Source organism: Trichomonas vaginalis, chromosome III (assembly GCF_026262505.1).
Source record: "Trichomonas vaginalis G3 chromosome III, whole genome shotgun sequence".
NCBI classification, from domain to species: domain Eukaryota; phylum Parabasalia; order Trichomonadida; family Trichomonadidae; genus Trichomonas; species Trichomonas vaginalis.
In genome coordinates, this window is record NC_067205.1 from 24,583,515 (window position 1) to 24,597,825 (window position 14,311).

The 14,311-nt window shown below is 29.5% G+C and overlaps 7 protein-coding genes across 7 annotated transcripts, besides 5 other annotated features; 3 read left to right on the forward strand and 4 right to left on the reverse strand.

Annotated features, from left to right (window-relative positions):
* Window positions 1-32: part of a mobile genetic element that runs on past the window's edge.
* Window positions 1-34: part of a mobile genetic element that runs on past the window's edge.
* A 12-nt stretch (window positions 35-46) lies between these two features.
* On the reverse strand, window positions 47-1,054 carry TVAGG3_0757420 (phage tail repeat-like family; the record flags this gene model as incomplete). Its single annotated transcript, XM_051245484.1, has 1 exon — window positions 47-1,054. One exon carries the CDS (start codon window positions 1,052-1,054, stop codon window positions 47-49), a length of 1,008 nt encoding a protein of 335 aa, XP_051092071.1.
* A 543-nt stretch (window positions 1,055-1,597) lies between these two features.
* Window positions 1,598-1,900, forward strand: TVAGG3_0757430 (uncharacterized protein; the record flags this gene model as incomplete). Its single annotated transcript, XM_051245485.1, has 1 exon — window positions 1,598-1,900. The coding sequence occupies one exon, from the start codon at window positions 1,598-1,600 to the stop codon at window positions 1,898-1,900; it is 303 nt and encodes a 100-aa protein (XP_051092072.1).
* A 25-nt stretch (window positions 1,901-1,925) lies between these two features.
* TVAGG3_0757440 (serine threonine-protein phosphatase family) lies at window positions 1,926-2,159 on the reverse strand (the record flags this gene model as incomplete). The annotated part of the gene is made up of 1 exon (XM_051245486.1): window positions 1,926-2,159. The coding sequence occupies one exon, from the start codon at window positions 2,157-2,159 to the stop codon at window positions 1,926-1,928; it is 234 nt and encodes a 77-aa protein (XP_051092073.1).
* An 18-nt stretch (window positions 2,160-2,177) lies between these two features.
* On the reverse strand, window positions 2,178-2,540 carry TVAGG3_0757450 (uncharacterized protein; the record flags this gene model as incomplete). The annotated part of the gene is made up of 1 exon (XM_051245487.1): window positions 2,178-2,540. The coding sequence occupies one exon, from the start codon at window positions 2,538-2,540 to the stop codon at window positions 2,178-2,180; it is 363 nt and encodes a 120-aa protein (XP_051092074.1).
* A 1,554-nt stretch (window positions 2,541-4,094) lies between these two features.
* Window positions 4,095-4,932: a mobile genetic element.
* Window positions 4,933-6,025: 1,093 nt separating this feature from the next.
* Window positions 6,026-6,997: a mobile genetic element.
* A 2,098-nt stretch (window positions 6,998-9,095) lies between these two features.
* Window positions 9,096-9,935: a mobile genetic element.
* Window positions 9,936-10,260: 325 nt separating this feature from the next.
* TVAGG3_0757490 (uncharacterized protein) lies at window positions 10,261-10,865 on the forward strand (the record flags this gene model as incomplete). Its single annotated transcript, XM_001310458.1, has 1 exon — window positions 10,266-10,859. One exon carries the CDS (start codon window positions 10,266-10,268, stop codon window positions 10,857-10,859), a length of 594 nt encoding a protein of 197 aa, XP_001310459.1.
* A 229-nt stretch (window positions 10,866-11,094) lies between these two features.
* TVAGG3_0757500 (uncharacterized protein) lies at window positions 11,095-11,708 on the forward strand (the record flags this gene model as incomplete). Its single annotated transcript, XM_001310457.1, has 1 exon — window positions 11,109-11,663. One exon carries the CDS (start codon window positions 11,109-11,111, stop codon window positions 11,661-11,663), a length of 555 nt encoding a protein of 184 aa, XP_001310458.1.
* A 2,062-nt stretch (window positions 11,709-13,770) lies between these two features.
* On the reverse strand, window positions 13,771-14,022 carry TVAGG3_0757510 (uncharacterized protein; the record flags this gene model as incomplete). The annotated part of the gene is made up of 1 exon (XM_001310456.1): window positions 13,771-14,022. One exon carries the CDS (start codon window positions 14,020-14,022, stop codon window positions 13,771-13,773), a length of 252 nt encoding a protein of 83 aa, XP_001310457.1.
* Between the last annotated feature and the right edge of the window lie 289 nt (window positions 14,023-14,311).

Sequence of the window (14,311 nt, forward strand, 5' to 3'; positions counted from 1 at the left end):
GGTTTGTGCTAAACACACCTTTGGACACCCTATATAATGTTTGCTTTTATGGGTCTACATGTGGTGTTTTGTCGTCATCTCCATAGTCATAATAATATGGTGCTGGAGCTGGGTCAGGCAATGTCATATCTGCCATTTCATAAACTCTTAAATATTTCTTTTGTTCGTCTCCATATAAGTTTAAGTAGCAGTTGTTGTCTAATGGAACTTTAACTTGTGTACCATCATTCTTTTTATAGCTTACATACATTTCATTGTTATTTTTCGGAATGAGTTTATGCCGTGTACCATTTTTTAAGGACTGTACCAACTGCCATCTAAAATATTTATTTTCTTCATTGACAGAAAAGTCACCAACAATAGTTTCAATATTTTTTGTTGTTCCTATCAAACTTTGGTATATTTCATTGACATATGTTTTATCTGCTTTCTTTTCAAGGCTAACGTTTAAGTCTGTTATTTCAGAAGATGTATGTGTATGTCCAACGTCACTTTTACTGTTTAAGGTTTCTTGTAAGTTTGTAATATTTGCAATGGTATGTGTATGAGTCTTATCTGCTTTTGTCTCTAATGTTTCCTTAAGACTTGGTATTTGGTTAATATAATGTATATGAGTCTTTTTAGAATATTCGTTTTCAGCTCTTGTCACTTCACTTGACATTTTATTGTCAACATATGTTTTGTCTGCTAGTTCAGGATGAGTATGTTCTTTTGTTGCATAAGCATTGTTAGCTCTTTCTTCTTCTTTTGCTATTGCATCGTCTACATATTCTTTGTCAGCTTTGTTGTCAACATCTGCTTTCAAAAGAAGTTCATTTATAGGTTTCTCGTTTAAAGTTCCTTTTGTTGGATTTATACAGACAGTATGGTTCTTATTGTCTTGAAACAGAAACTCATCTGTCATAGGGTTTATTGTCAGTTTTAGGTTTCCTTCTTTCAATGACTCAGATATTTTAGCATAGTTTGAAAAGTTTGTTGTGTTCTTATTTAGAGCTTGCATAATGAGTTGTCGGTTGTGTTGTATTTCTCTCATAGACGCTGTTTCATTTGACATTTTTATTATAGATAAAATATGCTTCCAATAGAAAAAGAAAATTCTAGAGTTGCTACAACTAAACCATTAGATGAACTTTTTACTAATGTCGGTCAAAAGTTTGACTTAGATACTATAAAGCATGAAGGCTATCGTTTTGACTACCCATTAAGATGGTTAAGAGACCCATCCGTCACAAAAGCTATTGGCTTTCGAAGAATAAAATTTGTGTCTGTAGAAGATAAAAGTTTTCCATTTATTGTAAGGTTTCATATAGATTATATATCTGAAGGGAAACGAAAAATGTGGGAAGAAATTGAGCTAATACAAGTTGACCTTTCATCTTCTCTACAGACTGCGTTAAAAAATATAGAAGATAAAATAAATTCATGTTATGCAAAATATGCTGATGAATATGCAAATACCGATAGCACACTTTATGTGAGAATTGTATATGACAAACAAAATTCACAAGTGTCATTTCAAATCTACGAAGACAATCCAAATAAAGACGAACAAATATATACAGAATTCACTGCAATGTCATGGTATTATTTGCAAAGAATGTTAAATCAGAAAGTTGAACCTCCTTTAGCAAATATCTACAGTCGATATGCAAGAGATGAACCATATTTATTTAAAGATGTTTTCGACCAAGATGCTATTATTGTTCATGCTTCATTTTCTGGCGCCCAAAACTCTTTCTTATGCTTGGCAAATGACTTTTACGAAAAACTTACAAAGTTATACGAACCACCAAGTGGAAGTATTTCAGACTTTCAAGTATGGTTTACTACAGATGGAAGAAAAAGAATAATTCCATTATACCATGCGTTTTACTTAGAACTTAGTTTCATATACAACTAGTATCGAACGGTAAAAATATAATTTTTTAATATACCGGTTGTGGTTGCCAACTTGACTGTGGTGCAGGTTCAGGCTGTTGTATAACAGGAGCTTGTTCTTCTGGTTCAGGGTCTTTAGGTATAATACCAACAAACTGACCTACTCTTTTACCAATATTTTTGACTCCGTTCCAAATTCCTTTTCCGACAGATTTTATTCCATTCCATATACCTCTTCCAACATTTCGAAAGAAGTTTCCTATCTTACTGAAGAAACCCATTTTACTATATGTAAAAATCTAATGTCCGCCTAGTCTTTTGCGTTTCCTGTTGAGTTCCATAGCATTCTTTAACTGGAGCTCATACATTCTGTTTCTCCTCTGGTAGAAAACATATTCTGGGTCAACTCCTGTGTTCGCGTCATCTGCATAAAGTTGTTTATATCCCACTTCAGGGTTTGTATAAAACTCTTTCCATCTCATATTTGCATACCATGGTGGCAAACCTAACGCAGCGTCATTTGACATGGCAGTTTGCATTTGTACATCTGTTGGCACTTGACCATAGTTTGCCATTGCAGTTTGTATTCTAACTTCATTTGGAATATTCTCTGGGTTTGGTTGTCCAGGTTGCTGTGCATTCGCTAAGTTCTGTGCGTCCATTTAATATTAGATAAAAATATCTCTTACGAGTACATATGCAACATTTGCAGGCATTGGTTCATCTTCATATTCTCTGTACTTTTCTGCCACGTCAAATAAATAAATGACACAATGGAAAAAACCTAAAACAAGTAGTCCTATTTCAAACCACATTTACTTACTAATAAAATTTCTTTATTGTGACACTTTCTCCAGTTTATAGGACCTCTCTCATATTCTATCTTGTCAATATATAAACTCATAGTCAGTATGTCCTCTAAACCATCTCATAACGGTTCCAAACCACTTTTATCGGATGTAAAGTAAAAGCATGGATGGTTTATGTATACGTCTAAAGTTTCTAAGAGTCTCTCAAAGTCCAGTCTACTTGGTATTGAAATCCCATGTGTTATAGAAGCGGGTCCACTATAAAGAAAACATTTTCCTTGTCTTTATATTTTTCATACAACTCTGTCAATGACATCTCACAACTCTATACCCTCAATATATTTTTCTATGTCCTCTTTTGAAAACTTGTATAGTTAAGATAAAAACTTTTGACATAAGTGTTTCAATGTCATGAACTCTTATAGCACCACTATATAATAGTCTAGTAGATATACTATCTCAGTCTATATATTCTGCTTTTTTCAAAACCTCTCTCACAATATTTTTCTTATCTAATGGTATACGTTCCATCTTACCTATAGGTATCTTTTCTTTTAACTCTTTCAATATATTATTTGTGTCTGGAATATGTTTGAGACGGTCCATATAGTTGTCGAAGTCATTGCATATAATCTTTGAGTCAGGAAATATGGTATGACATAAATGGGATATATAGAAACTTCCACCGAACAAATCTACAAATGTTAGACCATTCGGTAGTTTCTTAAGTTCTCTCAATATAATATCTTTACATCTACTCTTATTTCCAAAGAACGGTAACGGTGGTTTTGTAAAATTCATTTATATATAATAATAAAAATGTTTTTACCCGAAAAGTGATAGAAAAGTGACAAAACATGAAAACATATATAATTTGTGAAAAGTGACACATTATATAATGTTTTCGACCCAGAAGAAGGCTTCTTCCCAGAAGCAATGGAGGAAGAAGAGGAGGAGGAAATACAAGACTCTATCCAAGAAGAGTCCTCCGAATTCACACCAGAAGACTAACAATTTTCCGAATAAAAACTTCATTTATACTAAACATCTTCGGGGCTAGAGGGCGCAACGCGCCTGGAAGCCCCACTACCTTTTTTTTGCAATTGGGTATATTATTATTTGTTCTGATAAAATTTATCTTAATATTATCTCTTTTGATATAAAATAAATTATGTATATTCAATAGTTCATCCATATTGTATATAGCATCATATTTTCACCCAAAAATAAGAATGTTTTTAAAATATTTCCGTCAGGCTCAGAAAAATTGAAATGATTCTATAATTTACAAGGAAATCTTTTTGGAAATAAGAGAAATCGGGATTAGGGCAAGGTTAACAAATTGGAATTAACCAAATCCTAAAATATTGAAATATAAAAAAGCAAAGATAAAACAATAAAGAATTGTTATAGACCGAAAATAGATTTTTTCGGTTTTCTCTTCAAATAATTGAAAGAATGATACTATTATAGGTTTATTATATTATATAGCATATAATCATGCTATAGCCGAAAATTATAAGTTTTGAGAAGATTGAATAAAACACAAATAAATTTGAATGTAAGTTAAATTGCTTGTTGTTTTTAATAGCTATTTAATGAGAAATCCAATATTGCAAAATTCAAATTGAATGATTGAAAGAACAGAAAAAGTCATTCTTTTCAATTTCGAATATGTTTCATTGTATTTATAATTATATGGCAAATAAGATATTTAAACTTGATTTTTGAAGGAAAATTCACAAAATCGAATAAATTCAAATAATTTCTATTCAAAATAAACTAGTTATTTGAGTTTAATACTAATTATCTATTCAAACTACAAAGTTTGTAATTTAAAATATTTTGTGAGATCAGATTGAATTAATTCAAGGTTCTTTTCAATTAATATTAATGACCATATTACGCATTTTCGAACATTCTAAACCAAATATATAAAAATGGGAGACGAATGTTAAATTTTCTAGACATAAAGAAGTTGTTTTACCGAGTTTTAGCTCTTATCTCTAACAAAAATTAATTTTTTAAAAAAATGACCGAATACGTTTCACAGCGAGAAAAAAATAAAAGGCAAGATAGAATTTTCTAGACATAAAGAAGTTGTTTACCGAGTTTTAGCTCTTATCTCTAACAAAAAATTAATTTTTAAAAAAATGACCGAATACGTTTCACAGCGAGAAAAAATAAAAAGGCAAGATAGAATTTTCTAGACATAAAGAAGTTGTTTACCGAGTTTTAGCTCTTATCTCTAACAAAAAATTAATTTTTAAAAAAATGACCGAATACGTTTCACAGCGAGAAAAAAATAAAAGGCAAGATAGAATTTTCTAGACATAAAGAAGTTGTTTACCGAGTTTTAGCTCTTATCTCTAACAAAAAATTAATTTTTAAAAAAAAAATGACCGAATACGTTTCACAGCGAGAAAAAAATAAAAGGCAAGATAGAATTTTCTAGACATAAAGAAGTTGTTTACCGAGTTTTAGCTCTTATCTCTAACAAAAAATTAATTTTTAAAAAAAATGACCGAATACGTTTCACAGCGAGAAAAAAATAAAAGGCAAGATAGAATTTTCTAGACATAAAGAAGTTGTTTACCGAGTTTTAGCTCTTATCTCTAACAAAAAATTAATTTTTAAAAAAATGACCGAATACGTTTCACAGCGAGAAAAAAATAAAAGGCAAGATAGAATTTTCTAGACATAAAGAAGTTGTTTACCGAGTTTTAGCTCTTATCTCTAACAAAAAATTAATTTTTAAAAAAATGACCGAATACGTTTCACAGCGAGAAAAAAATAAAAGGCAAGATAGAATTTTCTAGACATAAAGAAGTTGTTTACCGAGTTTTAGCTCTTATCTCTAACAAAAAATTAATTTTTAAAAAAATGACCGAATACGTTTCACAGCGAGAAAAAAATAAAAGGCAAGATAGAATTTTCTAGACATAAAGAAGTTGTTTACCGAGTTTTAGCTCTTATCTCTAACAAAAAATTAATTTTTAAAAAAATGACCGAATACGTTTCACAGCGAGAAAAAAATAAAAGGCAAGATAGAATTTTCTAGACATAAAGAAGTTGTTTACCGAGTTTTAGCTCTTATCTCTAACAAAAAATTAATTTTTAAAAAAATGACCGAATACGTTTCACAGCGAGAAAAAATTAAAACTGTACACTGATTTTCATTTTCATTTCCAGTCACTTTACTTATTATTTTTTCTTTTTTTCATTTTAATTATAAATTATTTCATAATACGTTTATTTACGTTACCATTTTCTTTATTATTTTGAATTCCATACTAGACACTTATAGAATATTTTGATTGTTAACGTACTTCATTAAAATGAATCCTTACAAAGGGTATGTCGATCGAATTTACCTAATTGGTATTTCCAATCAGATTGAAGAAGGTAAAATGACATGGGAAGAAGCTTGCACCCATGTTCCCATCGCCCCAACCTTTCAATCAAATGATTTCAAATATTTAGATGTTTCAAAATCTTTTTTACAAAATCAATTTAGCTTACAGAATATCCCATTGCCTAAAGGCAAGAAAGGTCGTAGGGTCAATCCCTACGACCAAATCAAAGCTCTTGCTGTGATACATGACCACTGGGCCTTTCCCTGTGGTCAAACAAAACAATGGAAATGTTTGAAATTACAACAAATTGATGTATCTTATAGAGAAGTACGCAGATACTTCAAAGAAAATCATTTCACCAAGACGCGATTAGAGCATGCCGGGCCAGAAACAGCAGTAAGATATTGGGCGCTTTCACCCAATCTTATCTGGCACGCAGATGTTCATTATTTTAGGGGTGTTCGTGGCCAGTATATTTATGGCATAATCGACGATTTTAGCCGCAAAGTCCTAGCGTGTATACAAATACCAGATATGCTGGCAGCGACGACAGCGAACGTTGCGGCTTCCGCCTTCATTGAATTTGGCGCCCCTTATTGTTTCTGGACCGACAACGGTTCAGAAAATAGGGGCGCCTTTCAAGATCTACTTGATCTTTGGGGCGTCCAATGGCGGCATACAGACTCTCATTCTCCCTACCAAAATGGGAAGATTGAGAGATTCTGGCCGACATTGGAGCGCTGCCAAAGCATTCAGGCTATTCCTGCCTTTATTTGGGAGTACAATAATAACACCACCGATGAAGATCTCCCAATTAATCCATTAACTGGAACAAATTACACGCCAAATCAAATGTATCAGCTGAAACCGAAATACACAAATGCAGATACAGAAAGGTTGTGGCAAATATGGGATACAGATACAGGCATGACCGCTGTTGACACATTCACAGCGTAATAATAAACATAATTTTTTAATTTCATTTTTAACAAGTTTTTTTTAAATGTATGTAATAAATAATTCATTAGAATATGATAATGCACATTGTAACAGAATAGAACAATCACCAAATTTTTTTTTTGAAATTAAAAAATAAAAGTAAAAAGGATAAAGTAATCTAACCAAAAAAGATATTTAAAAGAATTTTGGAAAAAACAGAATAAGGATAATGATATTATTTTAGATACACAATCGATGTACTGAAGAATAATCCGGTAAAATGATGATATAAAATTAGATTATTTTACAAGTAGCTAAAAGAATAAAACTATAATATAAAATAAATGAAGTTTAATGAAACAATAAAGGTTAAATAAATAATAAAGATTTTTATTTTATATCAGTATTGAGAAGAAGTAACAGCTGACACTTGGTAGACAACTTCTTTATGTCTAGAAAATTCTATCTTGCCTTTTATTTTTTTCTCGCTGTGAAACGTATTCGGTCATTTTTTTAAAAATTAATTTTTTGTTAGAGATAAGAGCTAAAACTCGGTAAACAACTTCTTTATGTCTAGAAAATTCTATCTTGCCTTTTATTTTTTTCTCGCTGTGAAACGTATTCGGTCATTTTTTTAAAAATTAATTTTTTGTTAGAGATAAGAGCTAAAACTCGGTAAACAACTTCTTTATGTCTAGAAAATTCTATCTTGCCTTTTATTTTTTTCTCGCTGTGAAACGTATTCGGTCATTTTTTTTAAAAATTAATTTTTTGTTAGAGATAAGAGCTAAAACTCGGTAAACAACTTCTTTATGTCTAGAAAATTCTATCTTGCCTTTTATTTTTTTCTCGCTGTGAAACGTATTCGGTCATTTTTTTAAAAATTAATTTTTTGTTAGAGATAAGAGCTAAAACTCGGTAAAACAACTTCTTTATGTCTAGAAAATTCTATCTTGCCTTTTATTTTTTTCTCGCTGTGAAACGTATTCGGTCATTTTTTTAAAAATTAATTTTTTGTTAGAGATAAGAGCTAAAACTCGGTAAACAACTTCTTTATGTCTAGAAAATTCTATCTTGCCTTTTATTTTTTTCTCGCTGTGAAACGTATTCGGTCATTTTTTTTAAAAATTAATTTTTTGTTAGAGATAAGAGCTAAAACTCGGTAAACAACTTCTTTATGTCTAGAAAATTCTATCTTGCCTTTTATTTTTTTTCTCGCTGTGAAACGTATTCGGTCATTTTTTTAAAAATTAATTTTTGTTAGAGATAAGAGCTAAAACTCGGTAAACAACTTCTTTATGTCTAGAAAATTCTATCTTGCCTTTTATTTTTTCTCGCTGTGAAACGTATTCGGTCATTTTTTTTAAAAATTAATTTTTGTTAGAGATAAGAGCTAAAACTCGGTAAACAACTTCTTTATGTCTAGAAAATTCTATCTTGCCTTTTATTTTTTTCTCGCTGTGAAACGTATTCGGTCATTTTTTTTAAAAATTAATTTTTTGTTAGAGATAAGAGCTAAAACTCGGTAAACAACTTCTTTATGTCTAGAAAATTCTATCTTGCCTTTTATTTTTTTCTCGCTGTGAAACGTATTCGGTCATTTTTTTAAAAAATTAATTTTTTGTTAGAGATAAGAGCTAAAACTCGGTAAACAACTTCTTTATGTCTAGAAAATTCTATCTTGCCTTTTATTTTTTTCTCGCTGTGAAACGTATTCGGTCATTTTTTTAAAAATTAATTTTTTGTTAGAGATAAGAGCTAAAACTCGGTAAACAACTTCTTTATGTCTAGAAAATTCTATCTTGCCTTTTATTTTTTTCTCGCTGTGAAACGTATTCGGTCATTTTTTTAAAAATTAATTTTTTGTTAGAGATAAGAGCTAAAACTCGGTAAACAACTTCTTTATGTCTAGAAAATTCTATCTTGCCTTTTATTTTTTTCTCGCTGTGAAACGTATTCGGTCATTTTTTTAAAAATTAATTTTTTGTTAGAGATAAGAGCTAAAACTCGGTAAACAACTTCTTTATGTCTAGAAAATTCTATCTTGCCTTTTATTTTTTTCTCGCTGTGAAACGTATTCGGTCATTTTTTTAAAAATTAATTTTTTGTTAGAGATAAGAGCTAAAACTCGGTAAACAACTTCTTTATGTCTAGAAAATTCTATCTTGCCTTTTATTTTTTTCTCGCTGTGAAACGTATTCGGTCATTTTTTTAAAAATTAATTTTTTGTTAGAGATAAGAGCTAAAACTCGGTAAACAACTTCTTTATGTCTAGAAAATTCTATCTTGCCTTTTATTTTTTTCTCGCTGTGAAACGTATTCGGTCATTTTTTTAAAAATTAATTTTTTGTTAGAGATAAGAGCTAAAACTCGGTAAACAACTTCTTTATGTCTAGAAAATTTAACATTCGTCTCCCATTTTTATATATTTGGTTTAGAATGTTCGAAAATGCGTAATATGGTCATTAATATTAATTGAAAAGAACCTTGAATTAATTCAATCTGATCTCACAAAATATTTTAAATTACAAACTTTGTAGTTTGAATAGATAATTAGTATTAAACTCAAATAACTAGTTTATTTTGAATAGAAATTATTTGAATTTATTCGATTTTGTGAATTTTCCTTCAAAAATCAAGTTTAAATATCTTATTTGCCATATAATTATAAATACAATGAAACATATTCGAAATTGAAAAGAATGACTTTTTCTGTTCTTTCAATCATTCAATTTGAATTTTGCAATATTGGATTTCTCATTAAATAGCTATTAAAAACAACAAGCAATTTAACTTACATTCAAATTTATTTGTGTTTTATTCAATCTTCTCAAAACTTATAATTTTCGGCTATAGCATGATTATATGCTATATAATATAATAAACCTATAATAGTATCATTCTTTCAATTATTTGAAGAGAAAACCGAAAAAATCTATTTTCGGTCTATAACAAAAACAATAAAGAATCGAAGTTTTGGGAAATTTCGCGATAAAAAACCTGATTCGATGTTAAATTATAACATTACATTAGTAGTTCTGTATATATTTAAAGGAATTTGATTGAACTCCCCTAAAAAGCAATTGTAAGAAATCTTTTCTATACATCGGCCAAGATTACATTGAATTTTGAGATTTGTGAGTGTGGATATCATTCACAATTTTTGTTTATCGTTGACCAATCATGGATAAAATAGTCCCTTTCACTGTTTTTAGTATATTTAGTTTTTCCTTTTCACAAAATTTTTCTATAAAAAAATTGATATCATTTGATATGAAATAAAATGGACAATCAAATTGACCAGGACATTTATATCAAAGATCAAGAAAATGTAACTGAACAGCAACAGAAGGATGATGGCAAAACTTTCATAAATGATGATTTTAAAGATATTATTAAACTCACAAAAGAATATCTCGATTTGATCAACCCGTACCAAGACTATACATATTCATCAAATATTGAATGCAATTATGTAATTCCTAGCCCATACGCGAAAAAACATAATTACATACCTCCTCCGATTGATAAATATAAACTTAGATTCTTATATAAATTGAAAGATGGAAAAGAAATTAATTTCGACCACCCATTACCCCCAGATCTCCCTCTAGAATCAGCAGTTGATTCCCCACATGAGGAAGAAGAGCATAATGAAGAAGATATTATTATCAGAAGTGATATTGTATGTTGTAGGCCTGATAACCCCGATGCAATGGAAATACTTCAATATTTAGCCATAATTATATTACCAATTTTAGGTCCTGTTCTCTATTACTATTGGAAGGACACAAACCAAAAGTTAGCTCAGAAGCTAATGTATGCTACCTTTATCACTTTAGTCATTTTTATATTTATTTTGTTTGTTGTTTTATAAATTTTTGTATTATATCGCAAATCTTGAGTATGTTTTCATTTTTCATGCCTACAAAGTGGACAAGTATATACTGTGAGATCGTCAAAATCTACGAATGTTTTGCGAACATAAATTTTATAAAAATTTTCAAGCTCATTTCTAACATATATGCTTGATGATCTATGAGTAACCTATAGATGAATTTTTATAATTCAGTTCCAGACATTTAAAAAAGTGACGGACCGATCATTACAATTTATATGGATAAAAATGAGTGATAATAATTCAGACCAAACAGAAGTTTCGGATGTTAAAGAAAACAAAACACCACCACAGAATTCGACGCCCGCTATTAAGAACCCTTATTTCGAAAATGTTGCTTCAGACGATGAAAATCAATGCGATTACAGCGTGCCTCCACCTTGCCCTCACAGCACATACTATAGCTTAAACGTACCGCCACCTCCAGAAACAATGAAAGTCAAGTTTGAGTACACAATGAAAGATGGAAAGAAGATTACACTCGAAAACCCTCTTCCACCCGATTTACCACTTGACTCTGTATTTGTTAATCCTACAAATGCGACAGACGCTTTGACAGAAAATTTTGTGGGTGATACTGACATGATTTGTTGCAGAAATGATAATTTTGAGGCCGAAGAAGTCATTTTTTATGCTCTAATAGCTCTCTTCCCACCATCAGGATTAGTTATTTATTATTGTATTCGAAATTCTAATCCAAAGCTTGCAGGAAACATGCTTAATGCTATGATGGCTTCACTTGTTATCTTTGGAGTAATATTATTTGCTATCCTTTACTCATAATACTCTTTTATATTGTTTGTAAAAATTTTATGCCTTACTCTTTCCAAATTTTACCATTCTCTTTTTATAAATCCATTTGTAAGCATTTAATGTTTCAACATAAATCAGTTCATATAATTTGATCTGAATGAAATGAAAATACCCTCAAATTTTTTCATTATAGCATTTGTTCATCATAGTATTACCATTATAAAGGTTCTTTGATATCCTATACTTCCATATCAGTGTTGGTCTCTATTGTATTTCAAATAGTTCTATAATTTGGAAAAAAAATCTCCATATTGAGTTGCAAAAGTAAAAAATTGAGGGTAAATCTTATGGCATTAGTCAAATGTAAAGGATAAGTTAGTAATGTGAATTCTCAAAAAGCCCAAATCTAAAGAAAAAAATTGCAATTGTTGAAAAATGTATTTCACTGAGTAGGGATGGAAGTGATTGAATGCATTTCAAGTAGAGAAATCTCAATAACTACATTATTTAACACATGTGTGTTGCATTTCAAGACATAATGAAATAAATTGTGAGTATCAGATATTGACAAATACTTTTTCTATTGAGATGTGTAATATATTGATAGATATAAAATGAAAAAGATTGTTTTAAAGCAATGAAAGATATGGAAAGAAAGAGAACATTATATAACAATGATTGAGTTGAAAAGAAAATGACTTTCATAGATTAATGGTAAATATAAAAATTAAGATAATGCAATGACAAAATAAAGAAGTAGTATCATGTTAACATCTGCACCTTGTTCAACTAAGTATTTGACAATTTCAATTGAGTTTTGTTGGATTGCAATAGTGAGCGGAGTTTCATAATTATCAAAAGAATCACATAAATTATTGAGAAATATGTAACGAAAGATAATTAATTTAATCTATAATGAATATGAAAAGAAAGAAAATGCCATATAACCATGATATATTTGAAAAGAATACGAATACAATTAATCAATGATAGATATGATCAGAAGGGGAAATCTATAAATAAAGGAGAAATATATAACAATGATAGAAATAAAGCAAAGGTGAAATAATTTTATATTAATCTCAGCATCATATTCAACTAAGAGGGTGATAATTTCCATTGAATCTTCTATGATTGCGATTGAAAGTGGGCACAGATTATTATAAAATGGATTTCATAAAACTATAATTAGTATCAATAGAAAGTTAATATATAATTTCATTGAGCAAAGATTAAAGTCATGAAATAGCGATTGTTATCACTAGAAAGAGAATTAAATAAAGAACAAATAAATATAGAAAGAATGATAATGCAAATATTATTTATATCTGCACCATTGCGTAGTAAATAAGTAGCGGTCTCGAAATTACCAAATAATAAATTTTCGGCCAACGAATTTGGAACTTGTCCTAAATTTGTTTTAAGATACTCTGCGAGTTCGTAATTGTGAAAAATCAATAAGGTATCTATCAAATCATCAAATGATTGTCCATCTTCAATCATTTGAGAAAATATATTGTTATTTCCGCTTTGAACGGCATATATTGATGTGTTTTCTGTAAAATTAGCTCCAATATTCTTTTTAAGTAATTGAACCAATACTCTGATCCAAATTTGCATGCGCATTCAAGATGTTTAAAATTATCATATTCCATATTAACCTCAAGATTCGGGAATTTAGTTTTAAAACTTAAGTTCGTCAATTTTATCCCATACAATATAGTATAAATGAGACTTTTTATCATAAATATCGAGCATTTCTTCTTCTGATAGGATAGGCTCGAAATCAGCATAAATTAAACCTTTATAAAATAATAATGAAGTTAACATGTCATTTTTGGTTGAATGTTTCATGAAAACTCGTTAATTATATTTTTCATGTTGGAAAAGCTATTAAGATAAACATGGCATAATAATGACATTCTTTGTTACAAACTGGGTGCACAAATTTCAATAGTCGGCATAATCTAAGAAGTAATTTGTGATTTTAATATTAACATTATCTGATGTAACTAATAGATTAAATTGCATTAATTCTCATACTATCCAATGTGTTGTCTAAATATTTTCTTGAAATAAAGATAAAAAAAAATAATAGTATTTTTTTATAAACAAAATCAAACATATATAAAAAAAACTAGGTAATGATTAGTTCATCAAGCGAACTAGATAATACGGAGTCAGACATAAACATTTCCACATCATTTCTCTTTTTCCTGCGATACAAGATGTAGAAAATCAATGCGCAAATTGAAACAAAAACAATAGAACAAGTAACAAGAATTAAAACAATCTTTGTCTTCTTTGGAACATTAATTCCTGTATCTTCAGATTCCTCCTTTTTCACTATTGAAATGCATTTCATTTTGGACTTTTCTGTCACTTTCATTTCGAATTCTGATGAAGTTCCGTTAAAATTCCAGTAAAAACTTGAAAAATAAGAAATAATATTATTTGTATCAACTTCAAACACGTCGCTGCACAAAACATCAACACTAAAACTATCCCAATCATCAATAAAGTATAATTGGTCATTTTCATCAAAATTTGTAAAATTAATAATAATTCCGCCAAATTTTCCTGGAATATCCGATTTTGCAGTTAGTCTTCCAACATGTAGATATCCTATCTTAAAAGCGGAGTAATCAATGTTGATTTTTCAACATTATTAATATATT